The sequence below is a fragment of the Schistocerca americana genome, chromosome 7, assembly GCF_021461395.2.
Source record: "Schistocerca americana isolate TAMUIC-IGC-003095 chromosome 7, iqSchAmer2.1, whole genome shotgun sequence".
NCBI lineage: Eukaryota > Metazoa > Arthropoda > Insecta > Orthoptera > Acrididae > Schistocerca > Schistocerca americana.
In genome coordinates this window covers 191982446-192008348 of record NC_060125.1, presented here as the reverse complement: position 1 = coordinate 192008348, position 25903 = coordinate 191982446, and the positions used below count along the sequence as shown (strand labels likewise).

Genomic DNA, 25903 nt, shown 5'->3' with positions numbered 1-25903 from the left:
AGTAATAATTGGACTTGATACATCACTTCAATGAATTCACTTCATCACACACACACACACACACACACACACAGTGCAAGAACATACCAATTGATTGCCATTAATATGCCAAGTTTCACTACAGAAGGCATTCAATGTAGTACATACAGTGAGTGATAGACTGGTATACTGGAATAATTTGTAGTTGAGCTATATTATCATAAATTGTATTTTTGAACTCTTTATTTTAGGTCATTCAGCCAATACCAGATAAAGTTAATGTTCGCAACGGAGAGTGTTCAGTTTTAACGCTATAACATCTCGAGCTTCATCATAGGAAAGTAAATGTTTTTCTTCTATTTGAAGTGGCAGTATTCTAGCTTGATACCACTGTGCATATGTCAATTGCTCAGAATAAACTATTGTAATTTATTATTTGGTGTGACAAGATAAAAAATTAAGCAGTAGTTCACATTACAGTACTTGAGTGGGTGGCACATTACAGTACTTGAGTGGGTGGTTCAGTAATTGCAATATGAAGGTATTATGTCACTGTCTATGCAATTATCCCAGGATGAAAATGATGGAAAGTGAGTACACATCTGTAACCAAGTGATCAGCTTCCCGTAAGCAGTGCCAATGCAACTACAGAATTTTAAAGTCTGTAGTTGCATTGGCACTGCTTACAGGAAGCTGATCACTTGGAGTTATGGTGTGCTAGATGTCAGTGTTTGAGAACTATATAAATGGATGAAACATTCACTGTTACTTCATGTAATTACTGCATGAAGGGTAAAATTCTGATAGAACCATTTGTGTAACATAACCTTATTTAAACACAAAAAAATAGCAAAAGTGATCAAATACTCTGTTATTGCATACCGTATTTACTCGAATCTAAGCCGCACCTGAAAAATGAGGCTTGAAATAAAGGGAAAAAAAAATTCCTGAATCTAAGCTGCACCTGAAATTTGAGACTCGAAATTCAAGGGGAGAGAAAAGTTTTAGGCCGCACCTCCAAATGGAAACAAAGTTGGTCCACTGTAATATGAGACACAATTTATGTCGAATGAATGACGATACAGCTACAGTAGTTTGGTTAGTCGTAAGCTTAGCAGTTAAGCTTTACCAGGTAGCAATTGCTATGCGTCAGGCGCTCCGTCCGTATTTATACAGGTACCCTTCCTTTTTCACGTGCTTCGTCTGGTTTGAATCGATTGCTTATTTTGTTTTGATTTGATAAGTGCCGTTTTCTTTATTATAGGTGTTTACGTCACTCTTAAGCTGAAAATGCATTACTGTACTGTGTCATGCATTGTTTGTCGCATTCTGATAGTGCGTGTTTACGGCCTGTCGCCGCTTGCGGCATGGCTTGCTTTTGTGCGGGCTACCGCCGCTTACAATTAAAAAAAAAGAGGAATCTTCTCATTAGCGAAACAATGGCAAGAGACTGCTGTTTGTTGTTACACTGCATCTTTCTTTGATAATGATCAACAAGAACCAAATAATACAGTGCGTATGATAGAACATGTTCTGAATGCGAGTTAGGCGAAAATTTTTCTCCGTTTGAAAGTCTTTGCGGCCGCTTCTTTGGTACATCAAATTCTGCACAGAAATTAGTCATCTTAGATATAAAAATCTAGTCAGTTGCCCTGCTTCATTTCTGACTGTATCACTATTAGGCATAAGAATAATACGAATATAAACATGACACGATACGTATATTCTTCCACGTTTGCTGTTGTCTCGCCCTAGTTTCGTAGTTTATTAGACAGACAGGATTTAAATGAGATAGCAGTAAACACGAAAGAATACATGGCAAAATGTTTATATTCGTATTATTCTTATGGTGAAGAGAATACTGCATGTGATTCACATTTCATCAGGTTCCTATTAGCAACCATCTCTTCTCACAGGTGGGAAAAAATTCAGAACGTTGACAAACATCCCAAACAATCTTGCCAGTCGGATTTTCGTAGTACATTGAAATTCTGCTACATTCGAAGATAAAAAATACGGAATTTGTATTTACTTCGTTGGATAATGTATGAAAATGCAGTGGTCGAAACTCGGGGCGGAGAAAAAAAGCTCGTCTTCCACCTTTTTTAAAATTTATTTACCGAGGCAGAGGATTTGGCGCCAGTATTTATCTTTGTGCCTATAAAACATGCATGTGTAGCACTACATATATTCGACCGCAGAAGTTAGTTGTGGCGGCACCTACCAATATTTTTCAGAACTTCCGCTTGCTTTGCACTCGATTCTAAGCCGCAGGCGGTTTTTTGGATTACAAAAACCGGAAAAAAAGTGTGGCTTAGATTCGAGTAAATATGATAAATGAGCAATGGACATGGATTCCCACACACCCCACCCAAATGATGTATACGATATTGTTACCATGTTCAGCTCTGCTCACTATTTCTAAAATACTATTGGCTGCCTGTGTACTGAAGTTGTCAAAGTGTGGGAAGAGGAATTTGAGCAACACAAACAGAAAAAGTAATGGTACATCGTACATGTAATTGACAGCTGTGCATGTTTTTGTTTCAGTAGGTAAATTAGTTTAGACTTAAAATTTGTTATTGCATTAACAGATATTCATCTGTACTAGAAATAATTGCCATGGTATATAACCCAGTTTACAAAACATCTGCTATAAGTACTGGTTAATAATTGGCAAAATTAAGAGCCATATGATCTAATAATTATTCTATTGTAGGAATTTGCATGTCGGTAAAAGCAGTGACAGGGCTTATCTGGAAAGTAACAAGTTGGTTTCGAAATGAAAGTAGTGACAAAACTTTGAACTCTATTGAACTGCTGTTGATTGGTATGCAGAGTTAAACAAGTGGGTTTGTATGTGAAAGTTCCAGTGAGGCACATGGACATTAATAAGAATTTTGTCTGAAAAATAAAAAATTACTACTTCCAATATGTAGAGTTAATGGGTTATGTACTGAGGTGACAAGGAAGAGGCTGCCACAAACTGAAATTACATGAAATTTATAATTGAGCTTGTTGAATGTTGACACCACACTTCTCTTCACAAGAATCAAAATAGGTTTTTTTATTAGGAAGGCCCCTGTATTTTATGTTTTTATTGCAGTAGGCATTAGTATTACTGTTAAGAGAATAAAACATTTATACCTAGGCATTTCTAGCAGAAAAAGCAGGATTATGAAACATTCAACATAGTGTAAAGATTGACTTTCGTTTAATTCCTACTGTTTTATTCCTAGTGTGTCCCTGCATTTGTGCGGAAAAACTCTCTCTCCGCGTGCGCCGCGCACACACACACACAGAGTTCTGTTTACATGTACAGCTTTAAATCTTTTATTCCCATTTCTGCTAATGAAAGTTAAAAATTACTTCAGGGTTGACACTTTGGCAGGAACAAGTAAAGGCACCTAGGAGAGTTATCTAGTCCTGCTTCGAAGATTCCTGTGATCTTAAATTTTATTCAAACTTGTAACATTCACACTATTGTTCATCAGTGTATTTTTTAGAACAGATATACCATATTTTCAGTTTAGTTTCATTTGTGGTAACAAATTCCTGAGATGATGTGGTTACAAAAATTCTCCTGTTGTTGAATTTAGTTTAACACAGTATGTAAATGAAACCTTTAGAAAGCATTTTCTTTAGGTTGACATTTTCATGTGTGCAACAGTGTTAGGTTTATTATTAATGTGTTTTTGTGATTTCTGATCAAACTTTATTGTGAAATAATAAGTGACCCTTTGCATTTTGAAAGAAAGGAATAGTGATGTAAAGTAATACCCTGCAGAGGATTTTTGACTGGGTTCTTTAGGTCAGCTGTGTTGGAATTCAGTTGCTGATATTTTTTTTTTTTACTAGGTCCTAACCTCCTAACTCACACAACACAAATTTGCTAGTAAAGTATGTAAACTACCCATAGAATCCAGCAGAATCTGTCTGCATCTTTTTTCCTGATGGAAATGGAGAAACTGGGGCTTGAAGTAACACCCACTGCATTATTTGATCACTTGAACAATTCCGAAAAAGATTGTTATAATATTCATTCTGCCATCATTTTTCCTGGAGGCGCTGCACGTAATTGACAGCTTTCATCCAATCTTAAGAGGTGACATCACTATCTTCGCTGAGTGTTTAAACTGCAGAAATGTAATCAAGTAAAATTGACAATGTATGCATATGATGGACGGATGACATTGTATGGCAGTCTCCTGCCCAAGAGAGTGAGAGTGAATATTTTCACGGAATAAAATTTGATGAATTTGCTTCAGACATTGGCCATTGTTACACAACACTAGTATAAATAAAATATTACCTTCTGCAATATGAGTGGGGGCAGGAATCATTGTGCAGTGAACGATCTCACAGGACAGCAAACCACGTGGAACTGCAACTTCAGTGCAAGTGTGGAAAGTGAGTAGTATTGGAGGGTGGATTTTCAGCAAACATTGGTGTTTACTGCAGTGACAGGTCTCATAGGATTGTCTTACTGTTTGCCATCCCTCCCATGAGCCTCATCCCCTTACTTGGTAGTTGTCAATCCTAAAGTAATTTTGAACAGATAACAACTACTAACATTTTTGTCCAGTGAGAACCAGTTAAAAAGGTTAGTGAATTAGGTGCAGAATAGTTCTAAAAGGCATGCATGCACCATGGTAATTCCTGTCTTGCTTGGAAGGAATGTGGTTATTGTATTTAAAGTTCGCAGTGTAAACCGTAAGTCTTGTAATTAGGTACAGGAACTCCGTTGGCACTGAGATTTTAATTTGAACTAAAAATATTATTTGTATATGAACTTCATGTTCGTTAAGTATTTTTTTTATTGTGCAGAGGTATTATGATATGCAAAGTAAACATCTAATTTGGCAGATATGGTGTTTTAAACAGTTACATTGATTCCACAGGAGCAAGTGGTCCTTCCACGAGAACTGCCCATAGTTTCGTAGAAATTAGTCTTCATATTTACTATTTCAAGAATTTTCTAAATGTAAACAGGTGGTGTGTTTCATTGCCTTTATCATTGTATTAGATATGCTTTATTTTCTTAAGCTTTGGCACTGTTGTCTTAATGACCTGAGGTTTCATGAAGTTAAGTCATTCTAAAGTGCGGTAGAGAGGAATTGCCATGAATGTGTTGGCAAACTGATGATTTAGAATGGTTAGTGTACTGAGATTGTACATAATCCTGTTTTCCCAGTAATAAATCTGCACTAGTGATAGGCAGCAGACCTCTTGTTGATTTAACAGAAGTATTGGCAGATCAGTAATTAAAGCATGATAAAAAAATTATCAGAAGCAACAGAGGGTTTATTGGTTGTGTTTAGATGGTGGGTGCATTTTGGGAGGGAGGGGGGGGGGTTTCAGGGTGATGGTTAATTGTAAGAAGGAAATTGTGTAAGTTAAATACATTCTTTGATTACCAGAATTATTGTACTTGTGTGCTATTAGAGGGTCATTTCTGATTTAGACATTTTACCCTGCATGTTACATTTTGTGTAGCATGAAGCATGCAAAGCTGTGATGAATGACTTGGCTAGAGTACCGAAGCTTCTGCTTCAGAGGCTTTTGATGTATTTATGATTTTGCTGACAGTTATTATTGAATAATTATTGTGTTCTTAATGTGAATTTTCCTGAAATGCCTTTGCCCATTTTAAATTGGCAGGATATGGTGCGCCATCAGGCCCTGGTGGTTATCAAGGTTGGGGTGCGCCACCTGGTCCACAGGGTCAGCAAATGCCTCCCCCTCAGTGGGGCTCAAATTATGGTGGTCCACCAGCACAGCAGGGATATGGCTCATATGGTAAACTACTAAATTACCTTTACATGGTGGTGGAACTAAATGTCTGAAATAACTTTGTCACACACAATCACTAAGCATGTCAGGTGATAATGGACTCTGTGAGAGTAAGATAAATCAGAAAATATTATGAAAGATGTAAACATAAGTTCTTTTTGTGTTATTGATTGTGATTAATTGTAACAAAAGTAAAGCATTAAAATGAAGACCACAAAAAATTGTGTGGTTAATACATTACTTATTAAAAATGTTTACAGGGACATTCTCATATTCACGATTGTAATATAATGGTTTCATAGGTAAATAATTATTTGGTTTGGAAGCAGACAGGTAACTAATTGAAAACATGTAAACTTCAACACTGTTGGTGTCGTGGGGTTTTTCAGAACCCATGAGCACTAATAATTTCCAACAGTTGTATTCACTTTTGAGCTCTTGTAACAGAAACTAAAGTGGAAGTACACAGGTTTAAAATTAGTTCCCTCACAAGCTTTTCTTCCTCAAGATACTTGTGCAGTAAGATTACAAAGGTGAAAGTACCCACTGAACTATGAACACAGTTGCTGGTGACAGGATATTAGTTCAGCTTTCTCTTCTTCCCTTTTTTTTTCCTCCTTATGTTCTGGCATTGCTATAAAAATCTAATATTGGCATCCCTGCCAATCTTATACCAGTTCTGTTAAGACGATAAGTTGAGTTATCTGTTCAAGGAAGATGTGAGCATTTTCCTTAGGAAAAACATTACAGAAAGACGGATTAGATACAGTCAAAATTATTGTCCTCTCTGAAAATGTAAGGCACTGATTCCCCCATGTGGAAGGGATGCATGAGACTCTGAATTCAGACTAAATTATTGTTGATACAGCTGCACATTGAAGAATCAGGGTCACATGGTTTGAAACATAGGAATACAATTTTGATACAGAACTCTTAAGACTTGCTGATGTCTGTCTTCAGTCCCAAAATTATACAGTTCCCGATTACCATTTTGGAATGGTGGTACACTGACAAGATCAGCTATGGATTTTTAGTTGTTAATGTTTGCTTCCCTTGTGTATTCCAGAAAAAAAATTCTATTTGGTTTGAGCAAGCATTAAGCTATTTGAATGAATGTCAAGTTTCAGGAGTTCACTGTACTCTTCCATTATTTGTAGCTGGAGATCTTGATAGTTACTATTCGATGATACAAAAGTGTCATTTTTTGGTAGTTTCGCTTCTAGTGCTTACAATTGTTGACTGTCACAACAAATGGAGATAAACATTGAGTAAATGCTGAAAACCAAGCACACCCCATTTTCACACTATTTTTAAGTCCATTTATAAAATTTGAATTAAAAGTTGGTGCAATTTGTAGTAGGGTATTCAGTGTGTACTTTGTTAGCAGAATTCGTTTCTACATAACTCGAGTTGTTGCCAGTTACTAAAAACACGTAATATTAATGCGGTTGAATTCGTTAAATTTTTGCCCTCCTGCTGTCCGTTCATGCTTATATAAGAAAAGGGTTGTGTTAGGATTGTATTCTGGAAATGAAACAGTAGGTACCCCTCTGGCTTTCTTACGTAAAGCAAAATTGGGCAGTTGGGATTCATAAGTCTTAAAGTACTTTTAACTTTGCAATATAATCAATGTCACTGCCTAAAATGATTGAGGGCTTGTAGGTTACGGTGTTGCTGGTCCACCTCAGGGAGGCCCTCAGTCGGGTTATGGAGGTAACTGGAACTGGAATATGCCTCAGAATGGCCCACCAGCAACAGGTGGGCCACCTGGCCCAACTCCAGGTCCACCTGGTCCTCAGGGTGAGTGCTTCGCAGGCTTCTTTTTTAGTATGCCATTGTACAATGCTTTGTAGAATACTGCCATTCAGTTCATCATTACACTGCATTTTTTCGGTTGTAGTTAACTTCGTCATTATCGACAAAAGCTCAGTTGGCCTGTCTGTGGACTGTCCCTTATCCACTAGCTTCTGTTTGTCATAGTATGCATATATTTATACGTTCAGAATGGTATGACTCTTTCCGGGATGTTGGAAACAGATAATGGACTTCATTGCAGTGAATTATTTGTTCTACATGCACCCAGTTGTAACGGTGCTGTAGACACTTGTGTGAAGGCAGTAGATAAATGTTTTCATTAGGCAATTATTATTCTGCTTCAGTGCAGGAAACACTGCTACTGCTTTGTATTGGCAGTGAGGCAAGATGACATTCGATTCTGTAGGGGTGCGACAAGTTCTGTTCAAATTCAGGTTTTGACAGATGCGGATGAATCATAGGGCCAGTGTCTTTCTCCCTTCGAGACATGTATTCTCATGTATTCTGTTGCAAATTTGATACTAAGAGCATTTGCTATTTTTGTTGCTAATTATGGGCAACATTTTACAGGTGTTTGTCTTGTCTTATGGCCTTCGTGTTCATGTAATTGTCTTTTCAACGTGAAGTTGGATTTCTGAATGAAGTTGTCATTCATCTTTGAGGTCGTCAAAACTATTCTTTTTGACAGGTTGTATTCATAGTGTCACTTGTAATATATGTGTAGCTGTTGGAAGAGAACATTATCTCATGAGAAGGTGACTGATCTTTAACAGAGAACCTAAATGTGAACTGCAGTGGATTGTCTTATACTTCAAAGAAAAGGTAACTGTCACCATTTGTGATACATTCAACTTACTAAGTGGATTTGGGAGGTTCACAGTTTGGTCAGTCCATTTTACTTCAGTAATGTAGGGATCAACCAATTTGGTTCTTTTGACTTGGTTGCCCTGAATAAAAATAACCTTTATACAGTTAATATAATTTACAAAGAAATTAATGGACTGTAAAAGCTTTGCAAGTTTTTAAGAAGTATGGTAATGTTGCTATCACACACACACACACACACACACACACACACACACACACACACACACACAGTTTTCAGAGAAGTTGAGGTTGACTAAACTGGAAGAAATGCAGTGGTTGACATCAACTAGTCTCATCCAGATAAAAATTGTTCTAGCCTATGAGAAAAGTTGACAGTATGAAGAGAAATGCAGTAGAAACTTGTAACAATTAATTCATTAGGCATAAAACAATGTTTGAAGTGTGTGATAAGCATTAAGTCATTAATTTTCCTGATAGTTTCAAACACAGCATAAAATTTGATGCTCCTTAAGGTTTTTAACATTAAAACCTTAAGAAATCCTTCTACTTAGTCATCTGTTTATACGTGGATCTAATTTTCCAGCTGGAGCAACACCAGGTCCTGGGCCAGCTGCACCAGGGGCAGCAACTGCACAGAAAGGAGCGGGGGACTATACTGGTTATGGTAGTTACGGCAGTTATCCTGTAAGTCATATTTGTTAACTTTCGTCTTACAGTAATAGTATCACATTGCTGTTTGTGAGTTAAATTTTCACTAGACTAAAATTACACAATCGGACCAATGTCTTTCTGCAGCAGTGCCTCGTAACATAATAAAATTTGGTGCACCACTGTAGAATGTGCCTTAATGTTCTATATCATTGTAATTATACATTGATAAAATCTAGGCAAACTAGTTTCTAATAGTAAAACCTTTACAGACAGTCTGGTGCATCTTGTGGCTAACTGCTAGGCATTTGATGTCATTTATCAAGGACCAGAGTGAAATGTTTTCCACATTTCTTAATTTTCAGTTCATCTACTAGGAAGCTATCTCTAGTTAAATTGTAACACCCATGTGTGCCATATACCTTATAACTCAGTTGTTTGTTTTTATACTTCGTTTTCTTTTGATTTATGCTGGAAGAATTTTGCAACCTGAAAGCTTGCCTGTACTAGTAAAGCAGGGAACCTGTTCAAAGAACACCCATATCTTTCCATGTTACACCCATATGCTTGGCCTAGTGGGAAGGCTTTAAGTGGACAAATATTTCCGGAAATGAAGTAACATAAGGCCAATGCTTCCTGACAAGCCACTTCATGCATTTGGAGCCTTTCTCTAAAAAAAATTTTTTTTTTTTTTTGCAGGCCTTGGTATTTGTTGATGGACTTGTGTTTGTCAGTTTTGAATTCCTAAGTGCTTTGATCCTTTCTTATATTGTCTTATCTCATGTTACTAAATGGAGTAGTATTGTACGCCATTAAGCTGCTGCTGTTGCCACAGTCACCACCACCACAGAGTAGTGAAGTTCTGTTCCCATTTTATGGTCTTAGAATTTTATCTGTACCCTGTTAGTCTGTATGTACCAGAGTAGGACACCACCAACAACTCCCCACCCCCTCTCTTTCCTATTTTTTCTCAAAGAGATTTCTTGAGAAAAATTTTTCACATTCTTTTGACTAATTGAAATTACAAGCTGTTTTATTGACACAGTTGCTCCCTAAAATGTTAACATTATACCTGTTAACAAAGCTATGGCAATTATTGATTACCTATTTTTTGATAGTACACGGAGAAATAAAATGAATGAAAAGAAATGGTGTATATTAATTTGCAGGCTGTTCTCTTTTCTACATTCCACTTACTAACTCTGTCATCTACGGTATACCTATTTTTAACTATCATCATCCTAGTAGCATAGCTGTGAAATTCACATGTCAAAGTTTCTGAGGTCATGGTTACAGTGGGACCTGAGACTACAGCTGTATTTATCGGAATACATTTAGGACTTGCTTCTGTGCTGACGTGATGATATTAATGTCTCTTGCTTTCAAACTTACAGTACGTTCTCTCTCTCTCTCTCTCTCTCTCTCTCTCTCCCTCTCCCTCTCTCCTTGGGTGCCTGAAAGTAGCAGCTGACATACTCCCTTTCATTCCCATCGTAAGTTGCGTTGAGTGTCGACAACATTGCAGCACTAAATACCTAAGTGTGCCATGATCCTCTGTCAAAATGTTCAGTCTCCTGTGGGAATGAATACTAATGTTGAGTGTTTGCCAGATTTTCAAGTCAGTTAAAGATAACGAATGAATTCAGGTAATCTGTATTTAAAACATGTTGTTAAAAAGCCAAAGTATGTGGTATAGATTTCCATGGTTGGCTGTATGATGTAATTTGCCGCTCTTTCAGTACTCCCCTCCTTGCACTTATTTAGTTCAGTCAAGCTAGTATCACTGCTCCCCCTCCAAGCCTTCCATAGTGCTCTATTGGAGCAAGTGTGACAGACACAAACTTTTGTTTGTCCCACAATCTGTCATTTTTTGGTTGTCCCTCTATGGTGGATCTTTCTGCTGTACTGTGGTTTATTCTCACGATAGTAAAGATTTGTTCATTAGGCATTTCATTTTTGTTTAAATTTCCTTCTTGTTTCACCTCAATGTCGCAATGTTTAAAACTTGATGAAAAACCTGGTTGCAGTTATACCATATGAACAGCAACTGATTTTTCTCACTTGCAAACAGTGCAGTAAATCATTATTTTGTCATAATCAAAATATTGATCACAGTTCAGAATCTCTTAATTTTTTTAAAATAAGTTATTTCAGCTGTTGAATGTTACCTTTATTTAAGAAGCAGCATCAGTGTTTGCAATGATGTCCATACATGTATGAGAACTTAATGCAAACCAAATCAAGTATAAGTTTGTAAGATGATAGTACTATTTCCTCCGGTATTTCACAAAATTGTCAGATTTTAAGTGGAGCAATAGATAGTTGTAATGGTTAGTTGATAGTATCTTGCGTATTGTCAACACTTTATACAGCGCTTTGGCATATTGGCAAATCTTCAACCTGTTCAAAAGCAAGTATTGTTTGCTCCCTTCCAAACATCAAAATAAATCCGCACGTGACCTCAATAGGCAAAGCTTGATGTGCAAATGTAAGACTATCCCTACATACTCTATTAAACAATGTACGTGACATCCTTATATTTTTTGATTGATGAATTTGGGAAAAAACTTTGTCTTACGATTGGGTGAATTATATTTCATGTTCGAAACACGTTTTAAGGTGTGATGTGACAACCTTAAAATGTAAGCTTACTGGTAGTGGGATGCCCTTAACAAATTTTTGTCAGCAATGCTAGTCCTCATATCTGTAATTCAAATGCAAACCTGTATGAGTTACGCAAAAATGTTCAAATTTCAACAAGTGTTGTACAGTGTTGAAACTCAGTGTATAGTTGGAGTTATTCTTGTATACAAGATTTTCCATCCTTCGAATTCAGATCCTGAGTATGCTTTGAGAAAGTCTCCCACTATGCTAGGTAGTGTTTATTTCAGGTACATGTGTCCACTGCTCATGTAAAACATACTCCTGTGAGTTCTATCATTGTCTACAGGTGTTACATATTCCATGCATGTCATACATCTATTACAAAACAACTCCCCATGATGTGGCTAGATTGGGAGATTCTGGACATGTTAAATCTTTCCAACTTCTCATTTGTAATTTCAACAATGTACACTACATAACATTATGTGCTGTTATTGTACTTTGAAGCTGTGGAAGGGAAAACTAGCCTTCTCATAACACCCAAAATAAATGGGAGCAAGAAACTGAACATTTGTATTCTAGAAGCATTCCATGAATTGCAAATAGAGGCTCCATAAAAGTTTTACATAAAACTCATTTGCAGCTTGTGTATGTAATTGGATTGTTAGTGTATCAAACTCACTATTATTGTAAATGTTAAAATGGGTTGAAGCAGTTAAGCTAATGGATAGATTTCTGTTCTCCCTCTCTATGGTTGTAATGTACTTAAGGAACAATTTTTTCCTTTTTTTTCTGGAAGAGAATAGCTATAAAGCTGGTTAGTCATGTTCTGAACTAGGGGTAAAAGCTACTAATGGCTACTTAGCTGACCAGTGATCTACCTTAATTCTCTACAAGGTGTCCTGTGGAGTAGTTCATGGGTAATGGTGTTAGTTGTCTGTTCATGCACTTCGCTCACATCCAACCTTTGAGTGCCGCAGATGTAAGTATGATAAACAAAGTGCACTTGTTTGAAACTCCACAGAAAGATTTGTGCTTGCAAACATGTAAGAAAGATGTGCACTATTCTTTCAGTTTGGTTTCTGTACTTTCTTCACAGACAGAAAAAATTGAGTGGCAGCCCTTTTTAATCTTTCTTTGGTATATTCCACTGTCCTCAGTTCTGTGGCTTTTCCCTGCTCTTCTGGTAACTTCATCCATTATCATTGCAATCCAGTATTGAGTTATCCTCCTTTCCCCTTTCCCTACTCTTTGCTTCAGTGACTGTTCATTGTTGTTGACATCAGTCAAGATGTTTCCCTTGTTCTTATCAAAACTTAAGTTCCCTTCCTCTCTTATTTTTAAAAGTGCATCATTTGTAATTTTGTCAGTCCATTTTACTTCAGCATTTCTGTTCACAGCCGTATTACAAAAGTAACGAAAGTATTTTTCCCTCCTCCTGGTTGACTGATGGCTGGCCACTGTGGCAGAGCAGTTCTAGGCGCTTCAGTATAGAACCGTGCTGCTGCTACGGTCGGAGGTTTGAATCCTGCCTTGGGCATGGATGTGTGTGATGTCCTTAGGTTGGTTAGGTTTAAGTAGTACCAAGTCTAGGGGACTGATGACCTCGGATGTTAAGTCCCATAGTGCTTAGAGCCATTTGAACCTTTTTTGACTGATGCCGTCTAATATTCCCCTCAAAACATTTAGTGAATTGTGCTTTTACTGTATGTCCAATATAAAAGCCCTTTTCTGGGAACGAAGGGAATATGAAGGGGGGGGGGGGGTGACATGAACATTTCTCTCCATTGCTACTATATAATACAACATGCTGTACCATTGTAACAGGTGTCACAAATGCAGTTTTGATTCTAGTCTCCTCTATGCCTTGTGAGAAAGGTGGGGCTTATTTCCTTACACATCTCCTCTTGCAGCAGCTCAAAATGGAGATGGCTGTCTCGTGCTTAAATTTGTATCATCTGCTTATGATGCAAATTTGCAAAAGAACCAAGATAAGTTTTGTGTGTAATAAGTCTCAAATTTTGTACTGTTAAACTTTTCCATAAAATTTGCCTCCACACAGCTTTGATTTTCTATCTTCAGACTAAGTACCTAAAAATGTTTTCCTGTTCAAAGGTTTTCTTCCAGTAATTCTTAGAGGGAATCTTCATGTTTGCTGAGCTGTATTACTTTGGTCTTTCCTATGCGTCTCATTCCATACTCAGTTTCTAAATTCTCACTCTATTGTAGTCCTCAAGACTCAGACAGCATTGCTTGCTTGCTTGTTTGTGTGCTTGTCTTTGTATGTTCCTGCTATAATGCAGCTACCTTTTCAGTTCCTATGCATAAATATTTAAATGTTGTAATAAACAGTGCTTTTTCATAAGGCCTCTTCTGATGCTCACTCTTTTTCCCCCTCTTAACCAATCCTTAACTCTGCTTCCTTTGTGTACATTTCCTTAATCAGTATCATGACTTCACTGCCTAAATCATTATCTTCCAAGGTCTTCTGAGGAGGTACTCCAGTAAACTGCCAAACACCAGCTCCCAATCAACAAGAGATATACATTATTTTTCCAGTCATCCTCAAACATCCATTGTTTATTATTTTTCGTAACTCCAAATTTATCCTCCCCATATTTTCCTTGATTTTTTTTCCTACTTTTCTATACGCTGTCTTATGTGGTATATGAAATTACCTTCTTCGCATCCTGTTTTTGTAGTGGAACTAAGATCATTTTACACTCGTGGCCAAATATTCTAATGCTGTTAGTAGGGTTGATTAACTTGGATACTGCATTGTATCCCAATGCATTCATTGCTTCATTGAAGAGTGGGAAATACCTCTGGCACCCTACTCAGTCCTGTACAGATGCTTCACAGTAATTAATTCCATATGCCATAGATCACATTGATAACCATTTAGGTATGTGTCAGTTATTGGACTATGGAAGCAATTATAAAGCAGTTACAAAAAATATTTTTACATGGTGATCATTAACTGGTTTGTAATAGACTACTCAGTTCTATTCACAAATTCTTCAATGGTGGTAGATTTCAGGAGCAATGTCTTCAATCCACATTTTAAAACTCTTCTGGAGTTTGACATTTTATTTCCAGGGACTGATAGTTTTACTACACCTGTGTATTTCATTCCTTACTATGCCGAAGTTAGATTCAGTAGAATGAAGTGTGGATCATTCTCTCAATCTGCATTGTGTGTTAAAGTATAGGAAACAAATACCTGCAAGATGTGTGTAAAACTCCACACATTTATAATTACTTTCATCCATGCAATAAGTATTTAATTCCCTTTGTGTCAACCGAAAAAATAAGAGACCTGTATGTATTGTGGAATAATAACACTGAACTTGAGCAGAGCTCAAATGCTGTTAATTGCCTTGGAATCTCAATTGATTCAAAATTATCCTGGGGTAGCCATATAGAAAAAGTGGGAAGCAGTATTAGCAAAAGAATATTTGCTCTAAGGAAGCTGCGTCTTTGTCTAAACGTGCCAGTACTTAAAGTGGTTTATTTTGCTTTAATACAGTCACATTTCCTATGGTACAATACTGTGGGGATATCAAAGCAAGGCAGCTAATGTCTTCAAACTACAAAAGAAGGCAATACGACTGATATGTAGCTTGGCACCTAGAGCTCACTGTAGGCCAAGCTTTAAAAAATTACAGATTCTGACCCTGCCGTCAATATTTATACTACAGTGCGTAATGCATATTAAGGAAAACTATCAGAGTTACCAACAGTATGACATGTGACATAATTATAACACAAGAAATAAGCAGGACCTAGTTTCTTTCCGATGTAACTATAAAAAAACACAGAAGTGCTTCTTATACAAGTCCATAAAATTTTTTAATGCCGTACCCCAACATATCGGGGCTCTTTCAGTTCAACAATTCAAAAAAAAAGTAGAAGAATTTCTTCTTGAGCTCAGCATTTATGAAACTGATGAATTTTTAAGGGAGGCAAAGAATATGGTATGACTAGACTTTGTGATCAGTTTTTATATGCTTCTATATATGAGTAAGTCTGTAATTGGCTAAATTTACTATTTGTGTAATATTTATATTGTATAATATTTTTCTTGTTTTTGTAATTATTTGTGTAGCATTTATACTATGTGATATTTACTTATGTAATGCCTCAGATGATCTTTGAGGTCTCTACAACAATAAAAATAAGTCAATCAATCAATTTGCCTCCTTGAGGCCTTACTTCAGAATATTACTACACAGGATGCTGATGGAAGTAAATAGTCAGAATATGTTAACAGATTTCTGTGTCTCAAAAGGGTGATCATTATTCTTATGGCAAATGCGGCTGAAAATCTTTACTACGTGTACTGCATGCTTTGTTGCATCAGTAGGCATACCAGAAAACTAGGAATTACCCAGTTTATTTTATATAAGTACATATCAGTAGGTGGTCTGTTTAGAGCACTACAAAACTGGGTGAGAAATATTAGAAATTTTCCCTGTGGATGCTTCTTTGCTTGGCTTGATGTCTGTATCTTGCGGGGAAAAAAATCTTTCACTGTCCTGCTGTTACTTCTAAATGATTTATCAAATCATCAGTATTGTGTATATTCTGTGCCCTCACTTTGTTACAAAGTTGGCTTTGACTCTTGTTGTATGGAACATTTTGGTGGGGGGGGCTACAAAGTGGGTAAGGATTTCAGGAGCTTCTTCAAAATAAAATGTTTAAAAGTTCTTGTTGTGAATCAAAGACTAGCATAGGTCTGTTCATTTATTATTTGCATCATAAAAGGTATAGAGTCTGTTTTGCAGTTGCTTGGGCACAGTGCTAAGTATGGGTTGAAGGGGGACCAGTGACACCAGCTTGGCTGGGCTTTAAGATGATCAGTGTACACACTCTGTGTGAATGACATTAAAAGACAATACGTAAGGGAGACCTAACCTTCTACATTTTCACATGACGCAGCTCTGACTGAGTGCAAGTATTGTATTACCCTCCCTGTGCTCAACTTATTTCTTAGTGAAGTTGGTGTCTCTGGTCCACCTTGAACCTATCAGTAGTGCTGTGCTTGGTCAACTGTGAAATACATTGACCCTGCTAGGGTGCAACTCATATAAAACAGCAACTAATGAATGAATAAAAGAGCACAATCAAGATTCAGTCCAATTTTTGAACTTTTGTTCATCCCACCATCTACAGAAGTCTTTTGGTACTATATCCATGACGCATCCTCACTTTACTGTAATTTATTCTCACGATGATGAGTTTAGTATGGTTTGTTTTGTTTATTAGACATTCTATGGTGGGTTAATTTTCCTTGTTCCATCTGAGTGGCACCATGTTGTGTAGCTGATAAAAAGCTAGTAACGTTCTTGCCTGCATGAACAGTAACAGATTTTCTCTTTGCAAACCACTTCGCAAGTTGTTGCAGTCTCTCACCAAATAGTGTTGATCTGAGTTTATTTTCCTTAGGACAACCCTTTTGCTTTTGAATGTTACTGTACTAAAGAAATGTAATTAATGTTTGTGTATAGTATCCACACATCAAACAATGGAAAATCCAGGATGGAATGTAACAATATGATGAAAAGGAAAGTTGCTACTCCCCATATAATGGAGATGCTGGCTCACAGAGAGGCACAATAAAGACTGTCACAAATAAATGAAGCTTTCAGCCTTAAGGCCTTCATATCTCTCTCTCTCTCTCTCTCTCTCTCTCTCTCTCTCTCTCTCTCTCTCTCTCTCTCACACACACACACACACACACACACACACACACACACACAGTACAAGGATTTGTTAGTGGATAGAATTTAATGCTACATTTTTCCTGTATTTCACAAAATTGTCAAATTTTAAGCAGAGCAGTAGATTTTACTGCATTGAGCATTTCATTGTATCTGGTGAACTTGGAGTGTGTTGAGAGAGAGAGAGAGAGAGAGAGAGAGAGAGAGAGAGAAAAAAATCGTTGCCAAGCTGAGCCTTGCCCTACCCTTCCGACTTGTTCAAAATAAATATGCTTGATTTAGATAGCTGTCTCATCTGTAAATGCAAGAAGACTGCTCTATACTTGGTTAAATAGTGTACAAATGTGGACATCAGCAGTAGTTTCTGCAAGTATAAGATGGCCATGCATTTTCGAATGATGAATTTGGGGAAAAGATCATCATGAGCTTCCAAAATGGTAATTTAAGACTAATTGAGCTGCCTCGATGGTTAGTAAGTGTTGACAACTCAACAAGAAAAATAACAACTGATAGTGTTCAGATTACTTTCATCTGTAGAGTATGCATGCATGCGTACTTACTCTACAGATGAGTCATCTGAACAGTATCAGTTGGATGCATGCAAGCTGAAAAGTTCACAAAGCACATGATGCACTCGTGTATGCACGCATGCACGAGTGCATCATGTGCTTTGTGAACTTTTCAGCTTGACTGCATGTAGCTTGCATACTTACTTACCCTGTACACCTGTTCTCTTCCTTCTGTGTTTTTAGCACACACGCTTTCTGCTTCCCTCAAGTGCCGGCATCTATTTCTCTCCATATCTCCCCCCTATCTGGTTTCTCCCCATACTACTCACTCCATCCAACACAACCCCTATCACTCTGGTCTACCTCTGAGGCTGGAGTCATTTCTGTGTGCATCTGGCATGATGTGGTGGTGGTGGTGGTGGTGGTGGTGGTGGTGGTGGTGGTGGTTTTTGTTCATTTTTGTGTGTGTGTGTGTGTGTGTGTGTGTGTGTGTGTGTGTGTGTGTAAGCTTGTTAAGGATACAGGATACTTCTCTGGCTCAGTATTATGTAAAAATCAACACCTATTTCTTTCAGGCACTGTTTATAATGTATATGTTTTACAGATGTCTTGTTACGCAATTATTTTTTCCAAAGTGCTTCCTCAAATTGAGGTACCATTTAATACAGTGTTACAAATTTGAAGGAGACCAAATTTTTTTTACCAGATATGCATGACATGGTGGCTGAGGTACTAGACCTGTTCAATTCCACCTATTATGTATATTACAAGAATAAAAAAATCACATCTTACATTCTAATTGTAATAATTTTTTCCTAATAAAAATGTAATTTTTCTATAATTTAGTTGATTTGGCAATAAAGCTTAAATCTACTACATAAGTATGGACTACTGCAAGTTATGGAAGGAAATTGGAGAAATCTAAAAAATACAACTTGCAGGAAATTGCGAATGAACAAGAGTCCAGTTAAACTGTGCCTCAGAACATTCCTGAAGCATAGTCTTCATCCTGCAGCATTTCTTCATCTTCATACTTCCTCTTGGCATTCCTTTTAGCAGTTCTTGCTTCTTTGGTAACTTGAAGAGCGAATTTTTCAGCTTCATGAATCAGTTCTGTCACACGCAAGCAATTGATCTTCCATATTATAGCCACATTTTATGCCTAAATTTCTCAGGACTTCCAACATTCCCATCACTCCACCATTGAAACATCAGTGCATCTAGTACACTAACTTTTAATGTATTTAATCCCACAAAAACATTTCCATATGCAGTGCTTGAAACTTCCATTTGTATTCTGAGTGCCCCCTGAAGACATTTACTAAGCAAAACAGGGTCACTCAGGTCTCTAAAATTAGTTCCTACTTTACTTTTGATTTTGGGTTGAGGCTATCAACCTGAACGTTTACAGACTGGTGTTTATTTAATTTTTTATGCTCTTGTTGCTAGATTGCCTTTATTATTAGTTTTATTTAGGGTTTATGATTTTTCTAATACTTTATATTTACTGGTTTTATTTCATTCATAACAGGCTCGGGAAGAAAATGCTTATGATTGTATATTTGACTATTTTCTTTTGCTTTTTCGTAACCATATCAAGAATCTGCTCCTTTATGGCAAAGTCGCTGAACAGGGTGTTCATCTGTGGACAACTTACGAGAATAGATGGCCTATACAGTTTCTCTCATTGCTGTAACATCATTCAGAGGTGCAGTTTGTCTAATGGCAAGTCCATAATAATTCTGGAGATGGTCTATTTCAGTTTCTGTCAATCTGCCTGGGCCAGACAGATTTTCCATCAGAGAGCAACTTTCCTTTCATTTTTCTTTGTAGCTTCCTCAATTTAGCACCCATTGTGTGTCCAAAACACTTCAGTTTTGTTACCAAGTTATCACCATAACTATTGAATTCATTAATTTTATTGAAAGCTTTAGAGTCCCCATTTGCTAGGTATTTCGTAATTCTAATGTTATAAACAGGCACCGACCTCTGAAATTACACTCCACACCTCCACTGTAACCATCATAATTATTAAAACACCGATGTTCAGTATTACTTAAGTGTTACCATGGCAGGTATGGCAGTACTTGGAGGATAAGAACTCAACCTACAACTCCTCCATTCTCCATAGAAGTAGCACTTACAACACCATTCAAGGAATGATGTCCTTGACATTGCCGTGTCCCATCAAGTGCAACAGCAATGTCCCTGGTTCCACTAATATTTACAGTTTCTTCTACTGCATGTTTCATAGATGCTTTAGACACAACCGTGAAGCCACTCAAGTATTTTTATGTACTTCCTGAACTTACTAGGAGGAGGAGGAAGCTCCATCAAACCACAAAACATTGAGCACCCTTTTTTCCTTTTCCTATTGCACGCATTGCATACACTAACTTCAAATTCACATCATATGAATCAACAGCAACAAATCCACTGCGAACAGCACAAAAATTTGAATCACCAGGTGGTGTGCCATGTTGGATTTCCTTCCCTGAAGAACTGATACATAGATTGTCAACAGTGTGGCTTGCTATGTTTGTGGACTGGTTACCACAGAATTTCCTTTATTGAGTTTCTTGATGTGTGGCGGAGTTCATATTTATTGCACAGTAAAGGATATGTACTTCCACAAATATATGTAGCACTTGGGCAACATCCATTCAGTAACACATGAACAAACTGCTTCAGCGAAACAAAAGTAAATACTAGCAAAGATAATCATTTACAGACACTAGAAACCCGCACTGTTACCAACATATAAAATGTATCATATGTATAATCGCGGGAAACTAAAGTTCACAGTTCTTTTTGAAATATTGGTTTCTGTAACAGAAATAAAGGGGATGCGGCAGCATACATGACCGTAACTTCAAAATTTGAGATATATATACCTCGTGGAATGTTTCCCTCTATTATATGCCATTTTTAATTTGGAACACTATAATGTATACATCAATGTAATTGGGAAAGACTTCAGAATTTAATAAAGTAATAAAAAAAATTAGATTTTTCCACTATTTATAAGTACCATGTATCCTTACAGGATTCATGAGTAAGTTAACAAAGCTTTCATTCTTTGTGTGTATGTTGATATCTCAGTACCTCTACTAACTGGCGAATTGTCTCATTAATACCCAAATTACTTATGTAGACCTGTTAATGCATATAATATCTATTATGTACGATGTACGTATGTGTTTATTGAACTAATCTGAATAGTCATCCTTCATTTTCCGTCAGTTGTTCTCACACCATCCTCAGTCTCATAAAGTAACTGATGTTTCCAAATTATGCAGATGTGTAAGGACAAAATTTGACTTGACGTATGATTCAATTAAAAATTAATTTGTGATTGATGTTTCAACAAGACAGCTGATAGGGGCCAGTTGCCATCATCCAATCATAGTTTTTTCTCTAGCACCACATTCGCTCTGTTGCCTGTTTCGTTGATACATGCAGTGCCTTGTGGAACATGGCTGGCTGCATGCTGGCAACACTGCCCCCAACAACTGCAGTCGGAGTAATTTGAATCAGAGCATAGTAGTCCAATTTGAAGCATGGATTAGAAGCAGTGTTATAAGTAGCTAGTTTCTTGGCAGTCAGAGTTGAAAGTGTTTTTGGATGGCTCCTTTCCTTTTCAGGTTTTGGCAGAGTAATAACTGCTTATGTACTTTGTGTATCAAGTGGTTGTAAACTGCCAGTATTAAAATGAAAAATTGTTTGCATGCTTTGCTCAGGTTTTGTTTGCTTACAAGTCAGATAGCATCTTGTGTTGTGCTCTTTCTCTTTATTTCCTCCCAGTCAATTGAAAGGAGGCCCAAGACAAATTTTCTTGAGAATTTACCTTCAGTGTGGAGTTCCGGTGTGGTTATTGCACAATGGAGAAAAGTAAAACACCTTTGTCTCTGTAATCCAGGCACTGTGTAGTTCAGTTAAGAGCTTCAATACACAAGGTCTGATAAATGTTAGGTATGGACAGGTTTGCGTTTTGTAGCTAACTATTGTGATTTGACATTGACACTTTGATTAAAATGCTGTTTGAAGTTGGTCCATATGATGGAAGTAGATAGTGTTACTGGTTTCTGCACCACACATTTTGGCATGCAGTCTGCCTTGAATTTGTGGAGTCACTTCTTCACGGAGAGTGAGTCTGTCTAATGCACTATATAAAAGTGACACAGTAGGTTGAGAATGGATGGTTATGTACTGATAAGATGTTGGGACAGCTAAGTTTTTGATATCAGTGAAATGGTAAATAATTCTGTAGATCTGGTTAACTGTGGAATGTTCTTCTCAAAAGCTATTATTATTGCATTGTCTCCTAGGTATTTGCTTTTAGGAAAATACTGCTTAAAGTTGATATAGTTGTTCTAAATGTTTGCCCTCAGCAGTCATAGAATGTCTCATTGAACACAGTGCCGCATTTTGTGGTTTAGTTTGCTATGGTAGCACTAAGTCTTCATACCTTTAAAGACTTGGATTCCCCCTTTCATGTTTCATTATGGCTGAGTTCCACCATAGTTGAGAGTCTGTGTTAAACTGTAGGTCTCCCTGTGACTGGCTGTGTAAGTCAGTTGGAAGGGTGGTTGATGAGAAAGGAATACCACATCAGGACGATGCATAATAAATAACTATGATGTTAAAACCAACCTTTGGATTGAGGACAACTTTACTTCATGGTAATGTTAATTTGAATAGTCCACTATTGCTTTATCATCAAAGAGTGCCGTCGTGTGAAAAACCATTTTCTTAACTTCCGTAATCATGTACAAGAATCTGACAGGTGACTTGTTCTGCAGTTATTAAGAGATTCAAATCATTTTGTCTAATGTAATGATGAACATTGCACTCACTCTTGATATGAGAGGAATGGAATTAAAATTCTTAAGAAGTCAGCCATTTTCCATCGGATAGTAATTTCATTTGAGGTGAATGCTGGTATGCTGTGAATGAACAGTTAGTCTTGCCATTCTTGGCCAACCCATGCTACTCATTTATAAATTGTCAACTTGTGACTGCAGATCATTTAAGTTAAAACTTACCTGAAGACAGAAATCTTTGCCTTGTTAACATTCCAACCATTGTCTTACCTAACATATCCCAGATGTTGCCCAAGAACCTCGTTAGTCTTAGATGTATGGCCACTGTTTCTCCAGCTATAATTATTACAAAATAATTATAAATTCCTATGTGAAAAAGCAGCAAGTAAATAGAGAGAATAATGGAATTGTATAATAATAATATTATTTATAAATATTTTAATTTCGTGCTTAATGAATGTTGAGTACTTGGCATTTATGTTTATAAATATGTTGCCTGACTTACGAAATGAGGCTCTGCAAACAAAATAATTATGGCTGTCCAACATGTGTGCAGGATACATCAACATATGGAGGAGCGAGGACATATGGTGCTGATGGAACAACTGCAGCAGCAGGAGCGTACTCCGCCCACCCCCCTGTTCCAGGTGGGAAGGCATTTGACTATAAAGAGTGGCCTTCATCGTGACATGCTAGCCCGCTGAAATTTGTGATGTGCTGGTGAGGTTGAGCAGTGTTCGGCCCCAGGCGCTGACTAACACCCCATGGTTAGTGTTCTGTTTGTTGGAGTGCTGACAAGTTTGTAGAACTCAACTTGATTCCTGTAATGAATCGGTGAAAGTGACAAGGTATAAGAGACGTTAACTGACTGTTGCGCACACACAGTTGTAGGCTCTTCACTAGTATAAAATGGAATATGGTTTTTTTTCTTTTTAAATTTGACTTCTCCCGTGAAATTAAGATCACATCAACAGCTGTAAAACAGTCAGTTCATTTACAGGTGCAGTAATTAGTGTTAACATAGTTACAGTCAGTGGTTGGAGATCAATAGTGTTCAGCTTCTTCGGTCCCCTGAGTTTGAGTCAGCGCCTGTGGGTTGAGATTGTTTCTATTACAAAAAAAGAAAAACTAAAAAAATTACCGTTTTAGTAGAAGTAATACACCGAAAATGAAACTGTGCTTTCGTACAAGATTGACTGATGTACATAATTAGGTAATTTGTAAAAGTGAAAGGCTTATTATGAATTATTTGGTTACTTGGACTTGTCCCTTATTTTTAGTATTACTTCATATGTACAAGAATTGTTAATGTTTATTTAAGATTTTTAAATCTTTTATTGAACAGTAATTAAAATTGCCTCATGTCAGACGAGTGTAAAGAAGCGTACATGATTTTTCCACTGTGTAAGAAATAAAATTTATTTATGAAATCATATGCAGTGCTTAACTTGCATGCACAGTACAACCATTAATTCGTTGATTTAATTGAATCTGCTTTTATGTACGTAATGTATTTGCTAACTGGCAGTTTCACTTTTACGCACATTGTTTTGTTTTTTAATTTTAATTGGAACTTTTTTAATTTGTATTGTACTGAAGTTCGTACTGTCCTTTGTAGAGCTTTTCCAGAGAGTAAATGGCTAAAGTTCTCAATCCAGTAATTGTGCTTTTCATTTCTTCTCCCTTTTTCTTTGCATGATTTCAGGCAGCTTTATATATAAATCTAAAAACAACATTGCGAGTACAATAGGCCCACACATACACTTACGTAGTATCTTAAATAAAAATGCTGCATGCAAGTGGACAAGTTAAAGTAACTGGATAATTGCATAATGAAACTTTCAGAAAGTCGGTTGTATTTTGTTGATGTTCTCAAGATTTTGTAAAATCACAAATTTCAGCGTGTGTTCTCTTTTAAGGTATTGTTTAATGTTTCATTGTTTCCAGGATGCTATGCCTTGAAAGTAGAACTGAAATGTTGATAATTAGGGGCCAAATGTTGTACTTGCAGTGTAGTGTTTTTAGGATCTACGTAACAGCATTGAAACAGCTGCTTGGGACTCATGTTAGGAATTCAACAGTTTTGTATGGTCAGATATAATTGTGTAAAGATAACTAATTAATAATTGACACTGGCCGTACTTTGCTGATGTATTCCTATGAATTCTTTTTTTAAAGAACTATAGATACTAAGACAGTAATTTGTCAATAAGTTTTCATTATATGTGACAGTTCAATCATATAAATTACTTCTACTGCTTTTACTCATGAGGCCCCTAATTTTAAGAATTTAGTGGTCACCAAGTTCATACTGTACTTCTTTTTTGCAATAGTATGAGAAGTTGGAAGAACTTGCTGCTTTGTAAGTATCAATGCCATTTTGAATTAATAACAGCTATAGCTTTAAAGGGGAGGAGATATTGATTGCAATGTTTGTCCCCCCAAAGATTTTATTATTGGAACAGAAGTGTTTTGCACATGGTTATTGAAAATTCTGCAATTGTGACACATCAGATTTATGGGCAGAATGTCAATTTGTATCAGAATTGACAGAAAAATGAATGTTTAATATTCTTGTGGTATTTACTATTGCAATAAATCCTTTTGGAGTGTAGGTAATTTAACTGTCTCAGCACCCATGGAAATTTTTGAAATGTTTTCCTTGTCAAGTAGAAGGGGGTGTTCCTCCACTGCTATAGCCACTGATAGTATAAAATTTGCATTGCATTTACTGTTGGGAATAATTTTTAACTGTATATTGGAATAAAAATTGGGACAACTCAGCAGGGCATGAGGTGACATGTTATTTGCCATTAACAAATAATGTTTGTAAGTAATTGCTCTAATACCAGATTTAATATGGGGTACAGTAGATACGTGTGGGTTAAGACATTTGATTTTAGAGATAAAACTAAATGACTTCGTAGTAAGATATCAGTTTTTAGTAACTCAATGGATTGTCGTGAGTTGTTAGTTGCCAATAAATGTATGTTTGGTGCCAGTAGGTACTGACCCTGTAGGTTTTTGAAATAATACTGTGTTGGTGAAAAGCTGTAAAAATGTCATACTAATAGGTATTGTCTTTAGATACATTATGCTGCAGAGCTGGTTTGCTGTCAGGGGGAGAAAGTTTATACTGCTGAGAGAGAGAGAGAGAGAGAGAGAGGGGGGGGGGGGGTCT

At 36.8% G+C, this 25903-nt stretch overlaps 1 protein-coding gene across 3 annotated transcripts in view; it reads left to right on the top strand.

Moving 5' to 3' along the window:
• Nucleotides 1-25903, top strand: part of LOC124623196 (heterogeneous nuclear ribonucleoprotein 27C-like) — a 62014-nt gene that overhangs the window by 14503 nt on the left and 21608 nt on the right. For 2 of the 3 annotated variants that reach the window (XM_047149007.1, XM_047149006.1), the window contains 4 exons: nucleotides 5641-5778; nucleotides 7435-7572; nucleotides 8999-9099; nucleotides 23279-23369. In XM_047149007.1, the coding sequence (XP_047004963.1) occupies nucleotides 5641-5778; nucleotides 7435-7572; nucleotides 8999-9099; nucleotides 23279-23369 (468 nt within the window). The remainder of the gene's footprint in view (nucleotides 1-5640; nucleotides 5779-7434; nucleotides 7573-8998; nucleotides 9100-23278; nucleotides 23370-25903) is intronic. The other variant, XM_047149008.1, reaches the window with a different exon arrangement.